This window comes from Amphiura filiformis, chromosome 6, assembly GCF_039555335.1.
Source record: "Amphiura filiformis chromosome 6, Afil_fr2py, whole genome shotgun sequence".
Taxonomy (NCBI): domain Eukaryota; kingdom Metazoa; phylum Echinodermata; class Ophiuroidea; order Amphilepidida; family Amphiuridae; genus Amphiura; species Amphiura filiformis.
The window spans coordinates 5,838,641-5,864,907 of NC_092633.1; the positions used below are offsets into that span (position 1 = coordinate 5,838,641).

A 26,267-nucleotide genomic window follows, 5' to 3' on the forward strand; every position below is an offset into this window, starting at 1 on the left:
TATAAGAAGACGGTTGCAACTTCTCTAGTATCTTAAAAAAAGTTATGACAGAAAGATTGCAAAATAAAAAGAAAAATGCAAAATCTTCAAAAAGGAAGCGGGAGGGGACGAGAAACATGTTTTTTTATTTACTTGGCCTAATCAGTGTAATTCATAGTATCATACCATGGAGGTATATAAATTTATATACCTCCATGATCATACTCGTATTTATAAATATTTCTAGTCGGGATTTATGCACTTTCAGTTTCTCACGCGTTTGAACGGGAATTGGATTGCGTACTTTTTCGATGTCTAGTGACCAAATTTCTTCAATATTTTGAGAAAATGATGTCAAATTTACTATTCTATATTGTTTGGTAATACTGTCTTATGCCAATAGTATGTTTAAAGTTGTAATTTTGTGTTTTTGATCGCAAAGATCGGATATTTTCGTTCCCGATTCGAATTCTGAACCCTGCGCAAGGGTGCCGATTTCAGCAGAACTTTGACGATAATTTTGCCTTTTTGGACACTAAAATGCATTCGATCCTTAATTTTGTTTCAACCGAGTCTTAAATTAGCAAGCACAATTATAAGGTTGGTACCACTTTTATATACGTTGATAAAATTTTAAAGATTTTTTTTCAAGTTTCTAACCGGCGCAAAAATTATCGTAATAAGTGTGTATTTCCAATTGACATCCAAAATGGCGTAAGCCAGTCCTTAATATACATAGGTACGGCGTATATAGGACTGGCAAGCAAGTCTAAATATTTCGCAGTAAAGCTCCCTCCTTTCATGCTTTACAATGATTTATTTGGTAAGCTTAAAATTACTATAAGCAAATACTTTAAGTACCACCAGAAAGTACATCCTTCATTTCACTAGCAAAACATTCATTGAAATATTAAGTGATCAAAATATAAAGCATTACCTTGAAATAGCCTTATTTCTACTGGATTTTGTTAGGACCGAACGGCCTACTCTGCAAATGGTGGACGCCATTATTTTCCAGGGCCCAGAATTTAGCAGTGTTGGGTGATATATGATATACGTTCTGGCCAAACTAGTACCGGGCAGTATACAATGTGGATGTTTAGCAAAAAAATATACTTAGTAAATAAATAAAAATAAATAAATAAATAAAGATAAATAAATAAATAAATAAATAAATAAATAAATAAAAATAAATAAATATAAATAAATAAATAAATAAATAAATAAATAAATAAATAAATAAATAAATAAATAAATAAATAAATAAATAAATAAATAAATAAATAAATAAATAAATAAATAAATAAATAAATAAATGTTTTTGAAGCTCGAACACTTTACATGTACAGTCTCTGTAAGAAAAAGGGTTCATATAAATAAAAATATAAAACATATAAAAAACATGATTATAATGAATTAAGTTGTTTTTAAACCTCTTGAAAAGGGGTGGGGTCAAAAAAGTTGTGTGTATAAGTCTAAAGAAGGGGGCGGGGTCAAAAAGTTTCAGGTTATCTGCGGGGAGTGGTCAAAAAAGTTTTGACTCCAAAAAATTCAAGTTCCAAATTTGTGTTTAGGCCTATATTTAACTTTTCAAAATGTATACTTTTATATATCTTGCATTAAGAAGTTAGGCCTGGCTACATCCCTTAATGCATTTATTTATTTATTTATTTATTTATTTTTTTTTGAAGTTTTTTATTCCCTGTTCTTGGAACTGGTGGAGGGCGAAAAAACATACACAATGGGCCACCAGTTCCCAACGATCATGAATTAAGTATAGGATAATGGCCAAGGATTAGAACGTGAGTGAATAAGAATGGCCGCGGCGCGAAGCGCCCAGGCCATTCTTATTCACTCACGTTCTAATCCGCGGCCATTAACCGACTTAATACACATCTATGACGTCGCGCTATTGTTTTATCGCTCCATTATTTTCCACGAATGGAGTGTTATAGAAATAGGTTGCTCATTTACAAATTGATCAATTGCAGATTGATACCGTTATAATAACAATGATTGTGCAGGTGCGATTGAAAAATACATTGACTTAGCTTTATGTAAAATTTCTATAGAATTACCCATCACGATCCAGGTGTTTAGTTCAAATCATCCGTAACCACCCTCTTGAATTATAAAGATTTAAAATGTTTGTTACACAAATTAAATAAACGTAGATTTGCAAAATCATTCAAGTGATTAGACCATCAATAGGTCTTTATGCCCACTTCTAATGTGTTAACTATTGAAGTAGCTGCGTTGAGGTCTCTATTTTGCATAATAAGGAATGGTCATAACAGTAGTACCTCAAGAAACCTAGACCTGCCGCTATACCTGAGCAACCATGCAGTTGTGAACACTATTTTTTAGCTTCGTTGAATTTGGATAATTGTTAGTGCCGTACAGGATCAGAACAGGATCATGTCAGAAATTAATATTTTGTTCTGGGTCTGATTATTCGGACTAGATAATTGTAATGATGGAACCATTCCGAGGATATAATCGTTGATTCTCAGCATTTAAGGACTTAAATCAGGCATGATTCTTCTTTTGGCCGAAGAAAGGTAAGAGAATTGTAAATGTGTAAACTTTGTTTTATTTGGTTGGCCCTATTATAACCCATTTTACCTAGGCCTACATGTCCCTGAACTTCGGCGGCAAAAAAAAACCTTCGCCGCCCTCGCCGCGAAATAAAAGCCCCGACTTCAGCTTCCAGTCCCCCTTACAAATCCAAAATAAAACCTAACACTTTCATTCCCTTTTCAAATAATCGCACTCTAAAGTCACTTACACACATCAAAGTGTCCCAGCAAACACAAAACGTTTTCGACATGATTCGCAAAAGGTTATAAAAGGTTGTCAGAAAACGTTTAAATGTCGGGTTATATACCCGGGGTTATATAAAGGGTATATTAAGAGTATAAAACGTTTTCATAACCTTAAACAAACATTTTTTGATAATCTACTGCTCAGCAAACAAAAATGTTTTACAGGAAACGTTTAAATGTCGGGTTATATAAAGGGTATAAAATCGTTTTAATAACATTCCAAAAACTTTCTTGAAAACTTGATACAAAACATTCTGTATTTTGGGGTTGAGAAAATATTTTGCGAAAAATGTTTGCCCAAAATATTTACAATAACGTTTTAAAAACGTTTTCATGACCTTTATATAACCCGACATTTAAATGTTATTCAAACGTTTTGAAAAAAACATTTTAAGAACATTTCTGTGTTTGCTGAGTGCAAATATTTTAACATAATGTTATTTTAGTGTTGACAAAATATTTGGCAAAAAATGTTTGCAAAATAGTTTACAATAACATTTTTGAAAACATTTTTAAAATATTGTTGTAGTGTGTTTTCATACAAAACGTTTTAAAACGTTTTCATGACCTTTATATAACCCGACATTTTAATGTTATTAAAACGTTTTTATGTAAACCAAAAGCCAAAATATAACTTATTAAAAACGTTTTTAAAACGTTTTTTGTGTTTGCTGGGCCCAGCAAACACAAAACGTTTTCGACATCATTTGCAAAAGGTTATAAAAGGTTGTTAGAAAACGTTTAAATGTCGGGTTATATAAAGGGTATATTAAGGGTATAAAACGTTTTCATAGCATTAAAAACATTTCTTGGTAATCAACTGCTCAGCAAACACAAAATGTTTTATAAAAAACGTTTAAATGTCGGGTTATATAAAGGGTATAAAAACGTTTTTATAACGTTCCAAAAACATTTTTGAAAACTTGATACAAAACATTCTAAACAGAATGTTATTTTGGGGTTGACAAAATATTTTGCGAAAAAAGTTTGCCCAAAATATTTCCAATAACGTTTTAAAAACGTTTTCATGACCTTTATAATAACCCGACATTTAAATGTTATTAAAACGTTTTGAAAAATACATTTTAAGAACAGTTGGAAAAAATGTTTGCAAAAATAGTTTACAATAACATTTTGAAAACATTTTAAAAATATTGTTGTATTATGTTTTCATACCAAACGAAAAAACGTTTTCATGACCTTTATATAACCCGACATTTTAATGTTATTAAAACGTTTTACCGAAACCAAAAACCAAAATATAACTTATTTAAAACGTTTTTAAAACGTTTTTGTGTTTGCTGGGATAATAGGGTACACACTTTTTCTTGAAATATGCAATATTTATGAATATGGTAATATCGGCATAAGATGCATTTAGGGGGAGGGTAAAGTCCATTTTTTACAACAAATCAAAATTCTACGCAAAAACTGGTCTACATTTCCAAAAATTCAAACGCCTGCGTGCCATTAATTACTACTGCCCACCCAGTAAATTATTTTCCCCAAATTGAGTTCAAAAATAAATTAAATTGCCCACCCAGTAAATTATCCTTATTTACCTCCCTGAGACATTTTGCATGTAGTAGCGAATGATAATACGAACCAAACTAAGAAATGACCATTTAACACTAATTATGTGATATAAGGTTAGCAACTGTTTTAAACTGTTGCGATTTGGTAGTTCACAGCATCTTGCGAATGGTAGTGAGCTTTGGCAAAATTGCATTGGTCATTTTATAACGAGTGTGTAGAAGAATTCAAATAAAACAGATATACTTTTGTAGGCCCTGTGGTTCTTGAGTTATGTTGTAAAGAGGGCTGAAACAACACTTCTGTAAAACGTACATACCTTATTCACAACAATAAATCAAGCAAGTTTTCAAAGTATATGATTTGTAGAATGAACTTTTGCAAAACATCAAAGTGTTATTTTATATAATATATTGATTTTGATAATTAAAATAGATTTTTCGGCTGCTTCGACCAACAAAAGATCGTGTAGCCTTAATCCCTTCTCTGCCGTATGTATAAAGTATCCATATTTGATTTAAAAGCACGAATTAAAGCTAGTTTCAGCTTCAATTAAAAGAAAATATCTTAATATTTCACACCCGGAATTTCACAATCAAGGAATGGTCCTTTAATACATTATTTTCACGAAGTAAATTGGATGGCTGAAAAGAGTTTTAAAAGAGTCAATTTTGGTTGTTTTTTTTTCATTTGAGAAATCCAGAAAAAAAAAAGTGACAGCTGCAAGCAAAAAATAATGAAAATTGTTTTTCAAGATTTTGTTTTCATATACATTTTGGTTATTAAGCAATATGAAATCACTAAATATTTACAAAAATCAATCAAATTTTTTATAACCTACAAAATCACATCTATTAAAGGCCCATTCAGTGATATGCTCAGGATGATCGTAAAAATCAAGCTGTGTATTTAAGACAAAATAAGGCTTTTACACGAATCTGTAATACTGACAGTATAATATATAAGCTACATGTATTTGAATGGGGCTTCAACTTCATCAATACTGCTATTTTCTTCGTTTTTTGCCAAATTTATCATTTTTAAAATACCAAATGACAATTTGAATGACTTAATTTTCACTTTTAAGCAATTTATAAATAATTTTAATATTTTTTACACTTGCCCGGAGATCACGGAATGGGACTTTAAATCTACTAGTTCCTATATATACTCACTGATAAATACCGTATATGCTTATGTTAAGGGACGCACCATTGGACTTCCAGGGGGGAAGGAAGTTGAAAACTTCCCCCACTACATGATCATAAAAAAAACCAAAAAAAAAACACAACCATTTTCCAACCTCGTTGGCCCCCCAACTATAGAATGTAATGTGTATTCAAAATTTAGGGATAAATTACACATTTTTGAAACAGCAGAAAGTTCAGAAGTCCACCACCATTAAACTAGTAAATACTTCTAAACATATTATTGATCTTGAGTCAAAAAATCTAGTATATATTCTCAAATTGTTACAATTTTGCTTATGTTTCAAAATAATGATTGGATTTTGTCAAATAGTCGCGGTCTCCAGAGTAATGATACTGTGATTAGGGACCGTTCACAAACACTTGGGGGGGCTGATGCAAAACAATTTCATCGCGAAAATTTTTCGGGGCCTCCCCTTTACAGACCTCAAAAATTGTAGGGCCCCCCCTTTTTGACATGAAAATTATGGGTCAATCCCATAGAAAAGCATATAAACTTTTTTTTCAGGCTCCCCCCTTAGGAGGGTCAAACATTTTCAGGGCCCCCTTTTTTGCATCAGCCCCCCTTACAAGTGTTTGTGAACGGTCCCTTATAGTAATTTATTGTTAATTTGTTATAGTTTTTGTCAGATCTACTGTGATATGGTTCAAAATTATCTGAGTTGAAAATATTTTGCGAGTTTCTAAAAAAAAAAAAACCCAAAAAACAACAACAACAAAAACAACAAAACAACAACTAAGCTATTGCCTTTCTCAAAAATATATCAGATTTGATAAAAGTAAAGTCAAAACAATTTCCCACCAAACGCGATCCTGCGTGTATATACTTATCATTTGTCTGTGGTCATGGTTGCTTTTTGTGACAATTTGTTATTTTCGTGAATACAAATGGCCAGGTTTGCTATAATTGTAAATTACTGACCCGTTGTATGAACAAAACGAATTCTACACCCTCTTTTTATGCGTAAAAAGGTGAATAAAATTAGTCCATCATGCGTGAACTTGGCAGCCATTAGGTGCTGTAGGTCAGGCTAGCGCAAGATTCATGGAAAGTTAGAAATAAGTTTGGGTCGAAAAAATTGGATATTTACTGAAAGCAAGTGATTAAAAGGAAACATAAAGACGACGTAGTGATCTCACCAGCCATCCAACATGAGGAGACTTCTCCTTGTGGCGCTGGTTGCTGTCTTCATGGCCCAGTATTCGACAGCAGGTAAGCAGATTATTATTGTACTTTGGTACATGTATGGCTTAGATTAGAAGGCCGCACCTTGATATTGACTCTTAACTGCGTTTTAAAATTAGTAATTCTTGATTTTTGCATTTGATATGAAATTTGAATATAAGTGTGCAAGAAAACGCCCGTCGCGTCAATACATTTCGCTTTTTCGTCAGCAAAAGGCTGGTTATTTAAGTGGAGTGGGAGAGCGACTTTGTGGACATAAAATATTATAGAGTAGGCCTATAATAGTATTGGTTTGAATCATTTTGTAGACTTCTCCGTAGTCCACTTGCTCATTGTGCATACTCTGGCTATTGAATAAAAGCTTAAAACATTTTATGGTGAAAATGTCTGTAAGTACTGCAATTCGATTTGTAAGAAAAAGAAAGTATATTTTGCCGTTTCAACGAATGAAAACGAGTGAGAATTTCCAAATTTATGTTTGAAGGAAATGACTTCAAAAGTTACAGGCCAGGCCTATAATAGTTTCCACAGCATATCATGCATATCAACGAGGGAAAATTATATCAACAAATTATGACGTCATACGGTATTAGGGAACAATCATAAAGGTTAATGACTACGTGGTATGTTCGAAGGTTTTTATAATGAATCTAAAAAGTCCAGTCAAAGATTTTATTTTGGGTTAGATTTTAACATTACATGTGTTAGGGAAGGAGTGGGTTCAGATTTTTAAGCACTTATCAAGTTGTGTTTATAAACGCAACTTTAAAAGTATTGGGATTAGAACCCCCAGTGTTTTTATTGTATTTCTTATTTTTTCTCTTTCATTTGACACCACTCGGAGAGTTATAGCTTCGTGGCATTTCGAGATATGCCCATAAGATCAAATAGTTAGTCAGTTAGTAAGCTATAAGCTAGTAATTAAGTAAGCTAGTAACATACACTAACCTAGGGTGGTCCCGCTACGCGGTCCACCAAAAATATTTCGTATTACTTAGTACGCGTGTTGTGTAATATTGACGTGAATCTCAAGTCCCCCCATGCCAAAATTTGGAGGCCCCAAACTCATCGCGAAAGAAGGTGGCAAAGTGGCCAAGTTAAATAGATCGACAGTGGCGGTGGAAGCATTATAATTTAGAAGGGTGACGAGGCATTTCGAGATATGCCCATAATATCAAATGGTTAGTCAGTTAGTAAGCTAGTAAGCTAGTAATTAAGTAAGCTAGTAACATACACTAACCTAGGGTGGTCCCGCTACGCGGTCCACCAAAAATATTTCGTATTAGTACGCGTGTTGTGTAATATTGACGTGAATCTCAAGTCCCCCATGCCAAAATTTGGAGGCCCCAAACTCATCGTGAAAGAAGGTGGCAAAGTGGCCAAGTTAAATAGATCGACAGTGGCGGTGGAAGCATTATAATTTAGAAGGGTGACGAGGCATTTCGAGATATGCCCATAAGATCAAATGGTTAGTCAGTTAGTAAGCCAGTAAGCTAGCTAGTAACATACACTAACCTAGGGTGGTCCCGCTACGCGGTCCACCAAAAATATTTCGTATTAGTACGCGTGTTGTGTAATATTGACGTGAATCTCAAGTCCCCCCCATGCCAAAATTTGGAGGCCCCAAACTCACCGTGAAAGAAGTTGGCAAAGTGGCCAAGTTTTGGTTTATAAATAGATCAACAGTGGCGGTGGAAGCATTATAATTTAGAGGGTGACGAGCATTTTTTTTTTTATATAGGACTTGATATTGTTATTCTAATAAAGAACTTTGGGAATAGGACTCGCTAAATATTTTAACCGGCGAGGTAGGTACCAGGGAATAATCACACAGCTTGGTAGATGCGTCTTGGTTCACTCGTCTCGGCTAGTCCCTCAGATTGGTATTCGGTTCATCGTCTCTTCATCATAGATTTGGCCTGAGTAGGGGCGCTAAAATAAAGTTCTTCATAGAACCAGAGGTTCAACCAGGGACTTATTTAGGCTTTTAGAATCAGCCAAGCACGAGTATTATCACACAAACATGAAGACAATCAAAACCCAATTTACTGTTAATTAAGTTATATTTATTACTTACTACATCTTCTTCATTCGGTATGAAACTTTATATTAAAACTAACAAGAGAACTAGGAGTAGAACAAACTCCATTATCCAGTAATAATTAGCGAGAATTGTACTCGCTCTAAACTAAGAAGTTGTGTTCAAATCTTGACGCACACGGAGAGTTTATGGAGAGATGTTAACCATCTGAGTGAATGCCACAGACTACAATTAAACATCCGTTTGCATCGTCCACAAAACCTTCGTTTACAAAAAAGACCATTGTGACGTTTAACGATAGTCTAATCGAAATGATACGAGAGAGTGATCTCACTCGAGGTGAATGACACCATAATTTTGAATAAATAAATTAATTAAAATAGAAGGCACGGGCTATAAAATAATATATCGCCACAACATACGCCCTCCCTAAAAGTTTTGGCGCCTGACAAAAGTAAATTTATTGAACACCAAATTTGTTCTACTTTCCAGTTCATAATTGAATTGCAAATTTCATTTATGTTTATACAATCATTGACTGTCTCTGATACAATTCAGGACATTTTTATAATTCATTGATTATTAAACAAAATTTTATGAAGGTATATCCATGCGATATAAATCCTCTTATCCTCGTCAGTGTATCCTCGTTGTGTGATGATTTCAATATGCGAAGATAATATAAAGTTCTTTATAAAAAGCAGCGAACAGCTTAGTTTTGCTGTTTGAAATACAATGTTTAAATGTTCAACATAATAATAGTTATCGTAGATCATCAAATTAGCGTAGAAAATCGTTCTTCATCATAATTGTAAGTTCTTCTTCGCTTAAATTGTTTCCTTGTTACGAAATGTAATTCATCAATGCCTTGTCGTATCTGCATCTGTGGAACTCCTGATACCGAATTTACCCGAAAATTTATTAATAAGGCCTAATTTTCAGGTAATTTTGGTTTCACGGAAAAAGTCAAGACTATACATTGTATTTACATTACACAAACATATCCCTTACATATTCTCACATTCTTAGGCAAAACTCTTCTCCGGGGTTCCAAAATGATTACATCGAGATGGGAATGTTTCTTTTGAGGATTTTCTCGGACTGATTTCCTTCAATATCGCAATACATTGTAACACGCTGAAGTACATATCGCGAAATACATTAATATATCTTACTTTAATTGAATCAAAATAAAATGATGGTGGCACCAACATTACAATTCTACATTTCTTAATTTCTTAAATGTTTCATTACTTTATTACCTATATACAAACAATTTGTTCCAATATTGTACAAATCCACAACATACGCGCCAACCAAATATACATTCGGGTTCATTGTCATTATAAATCAAAATACATTATTTTGTGATAATCCAATTCCACACAATTACAAATAGTACAATTGTGACAAACTTTCAAATTACAATTCAAAATCAATTCAACATATAACTTTCTACATTTATCAAATGCCAAATATATTTGTTTTCATTTTGACGTCCTTGACTTTTATATTAGTCATTCATAAATTTGTAAATGCACACAAATCTTTAGAAGTATTCTTTGATAATTACAAATCACATAATAATTATAATATTATGCCTAATTTCACATTTTTTTTTAAGACATTATATTTTTCATACAGCCTTTTGATCGAGTTGCTTACAACTGATCTAACAATGATACTGCTTCCATAGTCTGGCCTTTACAGTTTACCAGTAATTTTGACAGGGTTGGTCTTCAGAGACTCAAGAGCAGCTGCGTTCAAGTTTGTCTCTGGTTCCCAAGTGTTTCTTGATTTTGGAAAATCTCGCCACTTTATGAGATATTCTAGACGCCCATTTCTATAGCGTCCTCTGATAATATGCTCAATCACATATTCAGGAGTTTTATCCTGAACTGGTGGCAGACCTGGAATGATTGGAACCTTTGTTTTCTCAGATTCTTGTGTGGCCAAAGAGGAAGAAAAGAGTCCTCAGGACAATCGTCCGGAACAAGTCCTGGAATTGGATCTCTTTGTTCTAAATCTGTTGGTTCAGTATCATTGCTTGGTCGGACATACCTATCATATGCAAATTTCATACGATTGACGTGAATTGGTGTAGTAATCAATTTGTTGTTTTCTAGATTACGTACACGGAAATTGACTGGACCTGTTTGTTCAACAAGCAGGTATGGACCTGACCAGAATTTCTGAAGTTTGCGTGAAAGTCCTTGCTGCAATGCAGGAATATATACCCATACTGAGTCTCCAACTTGATAAGGAACTTCCGTTGCACTCTCATCGAAACGTTCTTTCATCTTGTTTTGATTTTGCTCTGTGTGACGTTGTGAGATCTTCCTCGCAATTTCTAATTGAGAGATTAGATGATGAATGTGCTCTCTGAGATTCTGTTCTGCATAATTGCAGCCTGACGTGAGCGTTACATCTAAAGGAAGTCTCGCTTCTCTACCACTACAAGAGAAAGAACGGACTGAATCCAACGGAGTTTTCAGCAGGAGTTGTACGGTATGCAAACTGTATGGCTGTAATATATTGATCCCAATCAGTATGGAATTCATTTACATAGTGTGAAATGGTGTCTAAAATTACAGCATTGTACCGCTCTTGTATCGCGTTGCATTGTGGGTGATAACTTGAGGTATTCAATTTCTGTGTTCGCATGATTCGACACACTTCCAAAACGATCTTGCTCAGAAAATTTGTTCCTCTATCGCTTAATAACGTTTCTGGACAACCGTGGACACATATGACATTATCGAAAAATGCTCTTGCTATTGTGGAAGCATTTGTTACTTTCAAAGGTACCAAAATGGGCCACCTGGTGCAGTGATCCGTAAAGCAAAGAACATAACGGTTGCCAGAGGTTGTAATTGGTAAAGGTCCTAAAATATCAACACTAACGCGTTGGAAAGCACCTGGTACTGTCATGATTTGCATTGGGGCGATAACTTTGTGCCTATGCGTTTTGCGTTGAGAACAGGATATGCAAGATCTAACCCAGTTATCTACATCACGATACATCCCTTTCCAGAAGTACCGCTGACGAATTTTGCTGTAAGTTCTTTGAAATCCAAAATGTGCAGCTAACACGTGATCATGGCAGTTGTTCAGAACTGTATCAACAAAAGTGATTGGAATATACAACTGATAAGTATTCCTTTCTGGCATGTGCCTCTTTGCTGGAGTATGCCAAATGTGATATAATAATCCTTCATGGACATAATATTGATCAGCCTGCAACAACAGATTTCTAGCTTTGAGAGCATCATCTGGCAATTTGTCGTGCTCTAGAAAATTCAACATAGAACTAGAAAAAGTATCGGTCAGTAGTGCATCTTTAAACCCTTGTAAATTGATTTCAGCTGGAAGAGTCGGTACATCTTTGTTTTCCACCTTTTGTCATTCCCAACACGTTTACCATATTGATAACGTATATTTTTGACAACATTCACTTCAGGTTTTGTGTCACTTCTAACATCACTATCTACATTGTCATCAGGCAGCTCAGACAAGACGTCTTCCGAAATCTTGTCTAAGTCTGAACCTATCCATACATTGTTTAATTCTTCAGAATTTTGTGAATCAGTCTTACAATGGTTACAATCGACACAAGTGTTTAGATAGTCATAGTTTAACCTACTAAGTGCATCAGCGTTACCATTATTGCGTCCCCTGACATGTACTACATCAAATGTATATGCTTGAAGTTTAATTGCCCACCTAGCTAAGTGACCAATTGTTTGTTTCTTGCTGAAAAGCCATTTCAGTGCACAATGATCTGTGACTACTGTATATTTTACACCATGTTGTAGATATGGGGCATATTTTTTGACTCCTTCAACAACTGCCAAGGCCTCTAATTCTGTGGTCGTGTAATTCTTCTCACCTTTGTGCAAAGCTCTACCACCATAAGATATGACTCGTTCTTTTCCATCTTGATTCTGAGCCAAAATGAATCCTAAGCCTACCCCACTGGCATCGGTTTGTAAAATGAATTCCGTGCCATCAAATCTAGGATAGGCCAAAATTGGTGGTTCTTGCAACTTTTGTTTGAGTGTTTCAAAAGCAGTTTTGCACTATTCATCCCAAACGAAGTGCACTTCTTTTCTTGTTAAATTGGTGAGGGGTTCTGCAATCTTACAAAAATCTTTGATGTATTTTCTGTAGTACCCTACAAAACCCAAAAATGACCTGACCTCAGAGACCTTGGTAGGTGGGGGATACTCCTTTACAATTTTGACTTTGTCAGGATCTGTCGCAACACCATTTTCACTCACTATATGACCTAAGTATTTCACTTCTTTCTGACCAAATGAACATTTCTTTGGCTGTAGTTTTAGACCAGCTTGACGAAAACGGTCAAACACTTGTTTTAGATGACATAAATGCTCAGAAAATGAATTACTGAAAATGATGACGTCATCCAGATAACATAGAACAAACTGCCAGTTAAGACCTCTCAAAACTTCTTGCATAGCGCGTTGAAATGTCGCAGGAGCATTATGAAGGCCAAATGGCATTCTTTGGAATTCAAATAGACCATCTTGTGTCACAAAAGCGGTGAGAGGTTTTGAACTCTCTTCTAAGCCTATTTGCCAATAACCTGAAGCAAGGTCTAAAGTTGAGAAGTATTTGGGTTTGGCAGCGCCTAAGCTATCTAGTGCGTCGTTAATGTTTGGCAAAGGAAAATTGTCACGTGGACAAATATCATTCAATTTCTTGAAATTTATCGCAAATCTATAAGAACCTGGAGAACCAGCCTTGGGTACCATACATACAGGAAAACACCATGGACTAGTTGACTCTTTAATAATTCCTTGATCTAACATTTCATTGACTTGTTTCTTGATTTCCGCTTGAATATGTGGAGTATATCTATATGGTCGAGATCTAATTGGTGGATGTCCATTTGTTTTTATTTCATGTTTTACACCAGAATAATCTCCATGCGGACCTCCTTCCACTTTAAATATATCAATGTATTCATTGAACAAATTAGTAATTTCTGACATTTCTGAAGATGACAAATGATCAGTGTTTACAGAGACTTTAGAAAGTACTTCTTGAAGCCTAGGATCCGCATCCTTACTATCAATTGGCGATGAGTGAATTTCATTGACAAATTCTTCCTTCAAGTTAGGAAATGGAACTATTTTCTCAGATTCCATCAGTGTAAAAGTGCCTAATTTAGTCCTAGGATACAAAATGATTGGTTCATCAGTTGTATTCATTACAACTAAATGAGCACATTGATCAATTACACTTGACACCGTATTGGCAACTAAAATTCCCAGGGCAGTAACACGCCTACCACCTTGACAGAGACCAATGGTTTGTACTGGTAGCCTATTGTTTATCTTTGCACAAACTACAGACTGAGTGTGAGGGGGCATTACTTGTTTCTCTAGCACTCTAATCTGACTACGCTTTTTGAGCTTCAACTTACTATAACCACAATCAATAATGGCACAATGTTTCTTCAAAAACTTCTTGCCTAAAATGATGCAAGAACTAAGATTGCGTGCAATATTCAAAGGCACCGGAAAAAGTACACCATTGACAGATATGACCAAAACAATAAATCCTGTTACCTCTAAATCACTACCATTTGCTACTCGAGCAGATTTAATACGAGGTTTTTGTATCATATGATGAACTGAATGCAGGTTTGAATACAACCAATCATGGTTTATTAAATTAATTGAAGCACCTGTGTCAACCAAACATTCAACTGGATTACAATTTATGGAAGCCGAAATGGTATTTGAATCAGACAAATTAATTTCAACAAATAAATCGGAATTGTTCATATCACTCTGTCCATAAGGTGGTAAAGGGCTATGTCCTCCTTTTTGTCACAATTGGCAAATACATGTTCATTCTTACGACTATACTCACTCCCACCTGCATGTTTTTGAACATGCTTGTTTCTCTTACGATCCCTCGCAGATGGGTACATTAGTTTAAAGGTTTACCGTCAATTCCCTGTTTTGCATAACATTTTCTCCACCCATGGCCTATACGTCCACATCTATAACATGTTATGTTTCGTTTGGTAGACCTATTGATGGGCACATGATCTTGGTTTGAGTTTGCAAAGAAAACCTTTTACTATCTTTGTCACTTTCTAACTTCCCCAGTCTAGTACTTATATTAGAAAGCATGCTTGCTACAGAATCCAATGTTACATTTACTTCATCCACTGAATTACTAGAGTTTTCTACAGTTTAAATACTAGATGTGTCACTTTCAGCGGTTTGCTGCACTGCGATACCTAATCGTGCCGCGTCTAATGCATTACGGAATGTCTTAGGTTCTTTGGAAAACACAAATCCACGCAAAGGAGGCAATAGACCTCTGACAAAAAATTGACATTTGCTCGGAATCTGTTTTACCAACTTGTCTGCACCAGCGCATAACATCTGACGCGTATACGTCCAAAGTTTCATTGGTGAGTTGTTTACGCGACAGCAATTTTGATTCAATTCCCCAACGCCACGAATCACCCTCAAAATTCTCCTTAAGAAGAGCCTTAATCTTATCAACCGTATCCTTGTCGCTTTCGGGTATTGACTCAAGAAAGACGCTAGCATTGCCCTCAATTTTAATTGTCAGAGCCAATGCTGCTTTTGGCGCAGTATAATCTCGAAGTGCAGCATAATTTGAAAATTTGGTAATAAAAGAATCTAAATCATCTTCAGGATCTCCTGAATATTTGATTTTTAAATCGTACATGTCGTATTTAGTAGTCATGTTTAAATCAAAATCTAATATTTCATCATCAGAACTACTATCAGATGTATTAGAAATTTCTTCAGAGCTATCATTCAACTTTTCTTCTAATTTAATTTCATCATCACCAGAAGCCATGGATGCTTACAAAAATTAAATCCATCACAATATTTGTCATCAAAATAAGTTTATAAATTGACTCGCTTTAATAAAGCAAAATAATTTCGAATATAAGTCAACTTATTAATTCACATCAACAAAGTTTTGCAAATAACCTACATACAAGTTTCCATTATACTATTTACATGTCATTAATTCATTGATCAAATAATTCATATTAGCAATGATAGTACATACTACAAACATGATGACCATCAATGAACCCGAATGACTGACAAAGAAAGCATATTCAATTGAATGAGTAAACTGTGCGCGAATTTTAAATACATGCCACGCCACAGTTTATGACGGCTGAATGAACAATCAAACACAATACAAAGCCAAGCTTATAAGGACTGACCAAAGAAAGCAAGCTTCAATTCAATGAATACAATTGTACACTCCATTGATTACATATTAAAGCAAACCCGTCACATACACAGCTGGTATCGATTGGCAGCCAACGCCCATGTCTAGCGCAAAATTACTCAACTCGCCAAATTTTGAAATGAAATAGGCCTACTACGTGCCTAGACTATAGATAAAACATACAATATATGTTGATGCCACCAAAACAAAACTTACCACCATCATTTTAACTTACCAAAATAAAAATTTGAAACAAAAATGGTAAGGGTAGCCCGTAGCATCACTCAGAAACTCCGCTGACGTCTTCGGCCGGCGATGAACAAGATGTATTAATATATAATATTGGGTAAAATTGTCTCTTGTAAGTGTGATCTTTAAAATAACATTGATATAAAAATATCAAAACGCCTTGGCTTTCTCCACCATTTCTAATAAAGAACTTTGGGAATAGGACTCGCTAAATATTTTAACCGGCGAGGTAGGTACCAGGGAATAATCACACAGCTTGGTAGATGCGTCTTGGTTCACTCGTCTCGGCTAGTCCCTCAGATTGGTATTCGGTTCATCGTCTCTTCATCATAGATTTGGCCTGAGTAGGGGCGCTAAAATAAAGTTCTTCATAGAACCAGAGGTTCAACCAGGGACTTATTTAGGCTTTTAGAATCAGCCAAGCACGAGTATTATCACACAAACATGAAGACAATCAAAACCCAATTTACTGTTAATTAAGTTATATTTATTACTTACTACATCTTCTTCATTCGGTATGAAACTTTATATTAAAACTAACAAGAGAACTAGGAGTAGAACAAACTCCATTATCCAGTAATAATTAGCGAGAATTGTACTCGCTCTAAACTAAGAAGTTGTGTTCAAATCTTGACGCACACGGAGAGTTTATGGAGAGATGTTAACCATCTGAGTGAATGCCACAGACTACAATTAAACATCCGTTTGCATCGTCCACAAAACCTTCGTTTACAAAAGACCATTGTGACGTTTAACGATAGTCTAATCGAAATGATACGAGAGAGTGATCTCACTCGAGGTGAATGACACCATAATTTTGAATAAATAAATTAATTAAAATAGAAGGCACGGGCTATAAAATAATATATCGCCACAACATTATTATAAAAATAGGCCTATATCATTTTATTGCAAATATGCAGTGATATGTGTTAATGCTTCTTATTATTATTGCAATTGAAGAACTTGATAAAAAGCATTATAAATGATATAGCCTACATTATATAGAATAATTATACAAAGTTGATGCAGCATTGGTTTCCTTTTAATCAATGATATATAGCTATACATTGTATAGAACATACAAGTTTCAGTTACAAGACAAATATTCAGTGGTATGTGCTTATGATTTCCAAATAATTGTGAAAAAACTTGATAAATATTAAATTAGAATCTTAAAACTAATTAACTGGACTCAATTTTATCTTGAGAGGCTACGGTATCGCACCTTATTCCTAGATGCATGTGACTTAACCCTTATTGAAATCTATGGATCTTCAGTAAACAACATGTACTTAGCTGTACTTCAAGCAAGTTGCACATAAAACAAGTTAAATAATAGTAATATTTTGTGTCTTATAACAAAGTCAATACTACCCATAAGTGGCACCGTATAAGCTCGTATACAAATGCCGATAAAATTAAATAATTTCCCAGATAGCATAATCGTTATCCCTTCAATAAAATGCCTTCCACCTAAACTAATTACAAGACCTCTTCTACATTGAAGCTGGCTTTCCCTTTTAAAGGGAATTTTTATTATAAACTGTAACTTAGGCGCCTTCATAGGTTCACTCTAGCCAAATGGGTCTATAATATGAAATTGTTTTTTTTTTCTGAAATGATTTTTTCGCCATAGCGGTTTAAACCCGAATTTACACTTAATTTAGGTGTAATTTGTCTTTGGTCCAATCTCTACCATGGAAAGTTTGGTCTAATCTCTACCATGGAAAGTTATCAGATATCTATGCCGGGAGGGCACTTGACGTTCGAGGCTGGCGAAAATACACTGACAGCCCCATTCAAAATACACGGTTAGCAGTTATAAATTGAAAAATAACATAGGCTTACAGCGTGGTACATTGTCGTACCCCAACGGTTTTAGAGTAAGATAATTTTGCTTTGACACCACATAACAAATTTAGAATTGTTTGTGAAGATTTCATGATTGTGTGTTAATCCAATGGCGACGTCAAAAATGGCGATATCGCATCCGCCACCGCCTGGATATAGGTGTAGGGCTGGCACTTTCGCACAAAGGGGCATTCGGCGAGAGCAAAATGTAACAAATATGGGGTCATTGGGTGAGAGCATGATTTTTGGCATTCGGTGAGAGCAAAATGTAACAAATATGGGGTCATTGGGTGAGAACATGACCTTTTTTTTTAAAATGGAATCTTTGGGTGACAGCCGAAACAGGACCACAGAAATCTCGAAAATCGAATTTCTAGTTCTAAATGGCTTCAAATATCTGGTTTTTTTTCAAAATAAGTAACAAAATCTGTGATAAATGAAAGTTGCTGTTCAAATTGAACTTGCAAGGGTCTTTGGGTGACAGATCAAATGGAAAAATAGTGGGTCTTCCGGTGACAGAGCATGTGTTCGTAAAAAAATATGGGGTCTTTGGGTGATAGCGATGCTGAAAAAGGGGGTCTTAACAGCCCTACGTACATACGCGTCACCTCCAAAGTTGGAGTGCCCCCGGGATATAATGATTGTTTGTATGTAGTAGATTTGGATTTTTGCGTCTCATATTTGAAAGAACCAATGTTTAATTGCAGTATTTCGAAACCACAAACCAAAACTGAGTGCTATGATGTACGAATATACCATTAGAGAATGAATTTGGAGAAAACCTTCTGATAATTACAAGCACTCGCTCAGCAGCAAGACCTTCCCTCTAAGCTTTTAATCCGATAAGCTGATTATGTATTTGTTTTCATGAATTGGAAGACATTCTTTGATGTATTACTGAGCTCAATCATCTGAATTTACTGGAGCGTGAGCCACCCAGGCTGGTGGCTCAGCATAGTATTTTATTAACAGAAGGTTTTCTCCAAATTCGTTTCCTAATGCATTTTACCAAGTTGGCAATAGGAATTTGCTTCATTTTGCATAAGCATAACTTTCTTGTGATGACCTTCAAGATGTGTCTATTTTCAAAAAAAGAGACGAGGTTGTTTATTCTACTTGCTGGATAGGTAATTCACTAAATGGACACCTACACCTCAATGGCAGCCATAGCTGGGTCCCCGTCGGGTATATCCCACCGAAAATATGAAATGATATGTCCTTGGCGGGGATTTTAAACAGCATTTCATCACCCGTGTTACACGTAGACAATAGAATGATGAAAGTTTACAACACAATACAACATAACATTGATTTTTAAGCGGCTTTAATTCACCCAATTGGGCAGTCACAACACCAGTGTGGTGCGCGGGGGACCCAGTCATGGCCGACTAAATTCTGACCATCAGCATGACTACCTGTGATAAATATGATGATATGACATGTGTGATGTATCGTTATGGTCATGGTCATAGTATACAAGTCCTAAAACTGCAAAGGTGCTTGTATGTTCATTGAAGCATGATGATCAAAATAAATCCAGAGGCCACAAGAAAAGTGTACTTGAGTCCCAGATGGCGCTCAAATTCGCGAAGGTCATTCCATGCTAATCAAAAACAGAATGAGTGTACAATACATCCGACTTCTTGGATGTTGTTCTACCATTGGTCGTGGGTACCTTTTGTGCCCTCCAAAGTGAGGTCATAAGAAAAAAGCTATTTCCCCTTTTTTGCCGAAAATGGTTGACCTTGAGCATGTTGAACTGAATTTGAATTTGATCAATAGCAGACCACTTTACAAAGTACCCCGTTTAAAGGGCAATATCTCAGCAACTAAATCAGCTATGACCTTCTTATTACATATGGCTAACAACCAGCTGGTCATAAATGAGCAACAGTAAAGTAAAAAAATGGATATTTACATTTAGTTTCAATTTGAGAACAAAATATTTTCCCCTTTTCACGGACCAATGATAATATTAACATGCTATTTAAGTGTCTTTTAATGTAAAGTAGGTTAAGGGATACGCAACCTGCACAAGAACAAATAAACACAATAGGCATGATAGGGAACGATTGCTCGCTATAAGAGGAAACTGAATAGGCTATATTTAATAAGAAGGAATGAACAGTTTATCAACCCAAAGTGTTACAATTAAACATGACAATAAATAAACACGAATGCAAACCGGCACATAATCCAACTTGAAAAAAAAAGCAAGGGAATATGCCGGCATGGGTATCGAACCCACGACCTTCCGATCTCTAGACGGACGCCTTATCCATTAGGCTACCAGCTCCCACTGATAAACAGTGGTTAAAACTGGGTCTAATGTTAGCAGCCGTGGTATACAATACACACAAACAAATATTACGCAAGTTCACAAGTGAAGGAGATCATGCCGGCACCTTCGATTTCCATGCCGGCACATTCGAGCAATCGTTCCCCATTGTGTTTATTTGTTCTTGTGCAGGATGCGTATCCCCCATTACCTACTTTACTATACTGGGGACACGATTAAGCATCAGTAATGATTTTCTCACTCGTGTACTTGCGTAATATTTGTTTGTGTGTATTGTATACCACGGCTGCTAACATTAGACCCAGTTTTAACCACCGTTTATCAGTTGGAACTGGTACCCTAATGGATAAGGTGTCCGTCTAGAGATCGGAAGGTCGAGGGTTCGATTCCCATGCCGGCACATTCCCCGGTTGCTTTTTTTCAAGTTGGGTTGTGTGCCGGTTGGGATTCGTGTTCATTTGTTCTCATGCTTAATTGTAACACTTGCATGGATATCTATTGGAAAATGTCACAAAATGAGAATGCTAGGATCTCGAAATACTCCTTTAATTAAGTACTGCTAACCAAATGATCTCAAGTTACTTGAATCTGGCGAAATTTTCTTCTTTTGACGAACCTCGAACGAAGTTTAAAAATCGTTATTTCCTAATGTGTACGCACTTTTCTTCATTCGACGAAGATTAAAATTGCTTCGTTCAACGAAACTAAAAAGGTTGTTTCGACGAAGGAATACTTCGTTTGACAAAGCAAATTTTGTAATGTGTACGCTCGCTTCGTTCAACGAAGGAAAGTGATCATGTGACAAGTGACCTTCGCCGGCTTTAATAATAGCCGGGCGTTAATAACTTCGTTTGAGCTTCGTTAATTTTTATGAAATGTGTACAGTGCAATGTCTTCGTTTTATTTATTTATTTATTTATTTCTTATTTAACCTGGGTGACCAATCAATGCACTGGCACTGTTCTCCCTTGGTTCCCAGTCTTCGTTCCCGGTCTTCGTTCAGCGTAATGTGCCCAGCAAACACAAAAACGTTTATAAAACGTTTTAAATAAGTTATATTTTGGGTTTTGGTTTTGGTAAAAACGTTTTAATAACATTAAAATGTCGGGTTATATTAAGGTAATGAAATCGTTTTAAAACATTTGTATGAAAACACACTACAACAATATTTTAAAATGTTTTCGAAATTTCATTGTAAACTATTTTTGCAAACATTTTGGCAAAATATTTTGTCAATACTTAAATAACATTATGTTAAAATACTTGCACCCAGCAAACACAGAAATGTCCTTAAAATGTTTTTTACAAAACGTTTTAATAACATTTAAATGTCGGGTTGTATAAAGGTCGTGAAAACATTTTAAAAACGTTATTGTAAATATTTTGGGCAAACATTTTTTGCAAAATATTTTTTCAACCCCAAAATAACATTCTGTTTAGAATGATTTGTACCAAGTTTTCAAAAATGTTTTTGGAATGTTATTCAAACGTTTTATACCCTTTATATAACCCGCCATTTAAATGTTTTCTGTAAAACATTTGTGTTTGCTGTGCAGTAAATTACCAACAAATGTTATTTAATGTTATGAAAACGTTTTATACCATTAATGTACCCTTTATATAACCCGACATTTAAACGTTTTCTGACAACCTTTTATAACCTTTTGCGAATGATGTCGAAAACGTTTTGTGTTTGCTGGGTGTACGCATGCTTAATTAATTAATCAAGATTAACTTATCTTCGTCGAATGAAGAAATTTTCTAATGTGAACAGGGTCTTACATAATAACCTTAAATTCTAAGTAACCCCAACAAATAATTCAGTGTACCATGTGCGTATGTGCCTGCCGGCAAACGTGGACGATTTTACGAAGCTTTACATTCCAACTGTGGATGTCACTGCAATGGGGACCGTCCCCGTTTAGCTGAGATGTATTAAATCTAAAAAATGAATGTTAAATATACATCAGTCCTGATATTGTCAGAGCGGGTGACACAAACTGTACTATAATATTACGCTTAGGCCAAGAAAAAAATGTTTGCTTGCCCTCAAATGAATTTGAACAATCAGGAATTTCCAAAAATAGGGTCGGTATTCTTTTGTACACTAAAATAACCTTTTTTCTGATTTCCAAAATTATTTTGGCCTTAATACATGTCATGACATATACCGTAAAACCCCGTCTACAAGCATATAAAGTGCTTCTGTTGAAAGCTAAATGATTCCAGGCGCCATTATGGAGTTTATGCAAATAAATTACAGATCCAAGCATACAAAAACAAGTATTATTGTAAGACCAATCTATTGTATTGGTATATATACGCCTGGTTCGTTAAAGTTATATAAGCTTTCATCAAAAACCCTATATATGCTTATAGACGAGGTTTTACGGTACCACCTAAGAACTCGCTGCAAATTTAAAATATTTTGACGGCACAAACGTAATCGGTCCGATATTTTGTTTATTTTTTTAGTTCAATATGTCTTCCATGCTCCAAGTTACACCATGGTCGAGGTTCCAGGACAGGATACTACATACACAGGAACATCAACAGTCATGATAAGCAGGACCGATGAAAGTCCGAACGAACAAAATGAAGAAAGAGAAATCAGTAAGTAGTAAGCTTTAATTTTAAAGGAAGAATGGATTATTGAGCCCCTGACAGAACTACAGTGTGATAGAACAGGATATGCGACACTTAGGGCCCAGATGTTAAATAAAAATTCCCTTTAAAAGGGAAGGCCAGCCTCAATGCAGAAGAGGTCTTGTAAATAGTTTGGGTCACCGTGAAAGGCATTTTTTAGGATCACGCTTACATCCATGTAACATGACAGTTCACCAAACCATCAATGGTGAGAACATGCACACTGAAACAGCAAAAAACATTAACTCCTATAACTCCTATAACTCCTGTCAACTCTTTAATATTACTCCAAATTGTTCTGTCTTTTTGTCTTTACTGCTTTTTACCCATGCTTATTACTAAAATAAAAAAATACACTGCATTTGTTAGTTAATTCGCTATGTAAACTCAACTTACATGCACATTTTATTCTAAAATGATTTTAGGGGCCTATATTATTTCGCAATGTATAGTTTACTATAAAGTAGATAGTGGCAAGCACATGATAAAGTACTGATCATTCACTACAATCACTTTTAAACTGTATTTTTTGAATGTGTTGATTGTTAGTCCGAAACTCCTGCAAAGCTATATGGACATGGCATCTTACCTACTCCATTCTGTAATAGTCTGCATTGTGTGTTTTCTGTTAAAGATAGCAATAATATCATCAATAACATTTTGAGTCAATTTTATCCATAAAACGAGACAGGATAGGATAGATAATTACTTTGACTTCAATGTGGTCCATATAATGAAGATTTTGATTCTACAACATTCATAGATCTGTTATCAACATATCAATTATGCACTCACCGGCAACCAAACATCATGCTATTAGTCCGGCTGCAAACACCATATTTTGGGGGTTAGATGGTTTTGCCAGTTAAAGTTTGTTTTTTGCTGGTTATTGAGCTTTGAGTGGTGTAGAAAAAGATTCCGTGGGATGTAAAATCGTCACCCTTGGGCAATCCGAGATATCCAAGATGGCCGCCACGTATCTCTGAAATAACATTCAAATGGTGTTTTAGTAGGCATGTCACAGTGGCTGCACAATACTTCTGCCACACTGTGCATGCAAGCATAACAGTAAATTGAAAAGCGCGCGCATGAAAGTTGTTCAATTTTGGCAAACATCCATGCCGAAAAATTAATTTCCTCATATGTGCTATTTATCACAATTGTTTGAATTTTTGATATATGGTGTGTGAAACCTTTCTGTGACTACCATCGGTTTTTAAAAAAATAAATATTGCTTCGTTTAAGAGCTACTACCTGTTTTTATGGATTGTTGAAGATCCCTCATAAATCAATAAATATAGGCCTTTTGAAAAATCAAGATCTACCACCATTTAGCTGAAATACTAATCTTTCTAAGCATGTAAATTATTTCCGTCGACAACGAATGGCACACTTGAGGAAAACGATTTGAAACAAAACATTTTTAAGTGAGTTCAAAGGAGTAATATTCCAAACCACAATAGCTCTAAGCCATTGTGTGTGTCCAAGGTCACACCATTTTTGTATACGCGGTATAATGGAGGGGCTGTTCCTTTTACCGTTTCTCTTCCCATGTTAATCCAGATAACAAAATGTTAATTTAAAGTCTCATTGCAAATGAATTTTTATTTTTACTTTTCGGATTTGGCTTTGAGCAATGGTGACACATACCATATTTACAGAAAAAATGAAAATTCTATTCCAGACACCGTCAAAATGTCAAAGTTAGTATTTTTTGTATTATATTAAAGTAATTAACTGCAGATTCTTTACTCAACATCATAACAGGTTCATACTTGACAAATTCATGATGAATGAAAAGACTTTCATTAAATATTGAAAAAAAAATCAAAATTACTCATGCCTAATTTACATAATAATATCATGAATACAGAATTAGCTGTAATAAGCTAATTTGCATAATTGATTACTTTTTGTGTATTTTTTGTTATCAATTGAAAGAACTTTGTATACATATGTTTGTGAAAAAAACCGCACCCTGATATCATGTACGGTTTTCTTTTGGCATCAATTTTGCATATTAACTTTTATTTGTCTGCAGATTGGCCGGAATTGCTAAAATAGTATATTTGGTTAATTTATTATAATTATTCAATGATAGATAATTTTAATTTCGTTTTCTTTGACGAAGTTAAAAAGATAGGCAATTAACCTGTGATACTTAAATTAACATTGCTTTTTCAAGCAAGTGTCCAAATAAACCTTCAAAATCTCGAAATGTGCCAATTTTGTCATTATAGCAATTTGCGGCAGATTTGCATTCCATTTATGAGCATCTTAAAATTGACACTACGTCACAATGCATTGACCGATTTCAATTCGTTTTTTTGATTTTTGATGCTTTAATAAAGGTCATTCATGTAAAAACATTAAATAACGTGTTTCTGCTGCCCTTATTTTTGAGGTGATATACCTAGTTTTAGTGACAAAAGGTATCATACCAAATAATTATAGTGTTTTGGGCAGTTAAAGTTTGTTTTTTGCTGATAAATGATCTTTGAGTGGTGTAGAATAAGATTCTAAGGGGTGTGAAATTATCACCCTTGGGCAATCCAAGATATTCAAGATGGCCGCCACGTATCTCTGAAATAGCATTCAAATGGTGTTTTATTGACAAAAGGTATCATACCAAATACTGTTCTGGGCAGTTAAAGTTTATTTTTTGCTGATAAATGATCTTTGAGTGGTGTAGAATAAGTTTCTAGGGGGTGGAAAATTGTCACCCTTGGGCAATCCGAGATATTCAATATGGTCGATTCGTATCTCTGAAACAGCATTAAAATGGTGTTTTAGTGACAAATGGTATCATACCAAATAATTATAGTGTTTTGGGCAGTTAAAGTTAGTTTTTTTGCTGATAAATGATCTTTGAGTGGTGTAGGATAAGATTCTAAGGGGTGTGAAATTGTCACCCTTGGGCAATCCGAGATATTCAAGATGGTCGCCACGTATCTCTGAAATAGCAATCAAATGGTGTTTTATTGACAAAAGGTATCATACCAAATATTGTTCTGGGCAGTTAGTTTATTTTTTTGCTGATAAATGATCTTTGAGTGGTGTAGAATAAGATTCTAGGGGGTGTAAAATTGTCACCCATGGGCAATCCGAGATATTCAAAATGGCCGATTCGTAACTCTGAAACAGCATTCAAATGGTGTTTTAGTGACAAATGGTATCATACCAA

The 26,267-nt window shown here is 35.0% G+C and overlaps 2 protein-coding genes across 2 annotated transcripts in view; one reads left to right on the forward strand and one right to left on the reverse strand.

The window, feature by feature from the left end:
* LOC140154872 (succinate--CoA ligase [ADP-forming] subunit beta, mitochondrial-like) overlaps positions 1–1,017 on the reverse strand; it is a 29,594-nt gene extending 28,577 nt beyond the window's left edge. The window contains exon 1 of the mRNA XM_072177523.1: positions 918–1,017. Coding sequence (XP_072033624.1) covers positions 918–987 — 70 coding nt within the window. The 5' untranslated portion in view covers positions 988–1,017. The remainder of the gene's footprint in view (positions 1–917) is intronic.
* A 5,559-nt stretch (positions 1,018–6,576) lies between these two features.
* LOC140154146 (uncharacterized) overlaps positions 6,577–26,267 on the forward strand; it is a 67,348-nt gene continuing 47,657 nt past the window's right edge. The window contains exons 1-2 of the mRNA XM_072176753.1: positions 6,577–6,758; positions 22,913–23,050. Of these exons, the coding sequence (XP_072032854.1) occupies positions 6,698–6,758; positions 22,913–23,050 (199 nt within the window). The 5' untranslated portion in view covers positions 6,577–6,697. The remainder of the gene's footprint in view (positions 6,759–22,912; positions 23,051–26,267) is intronic.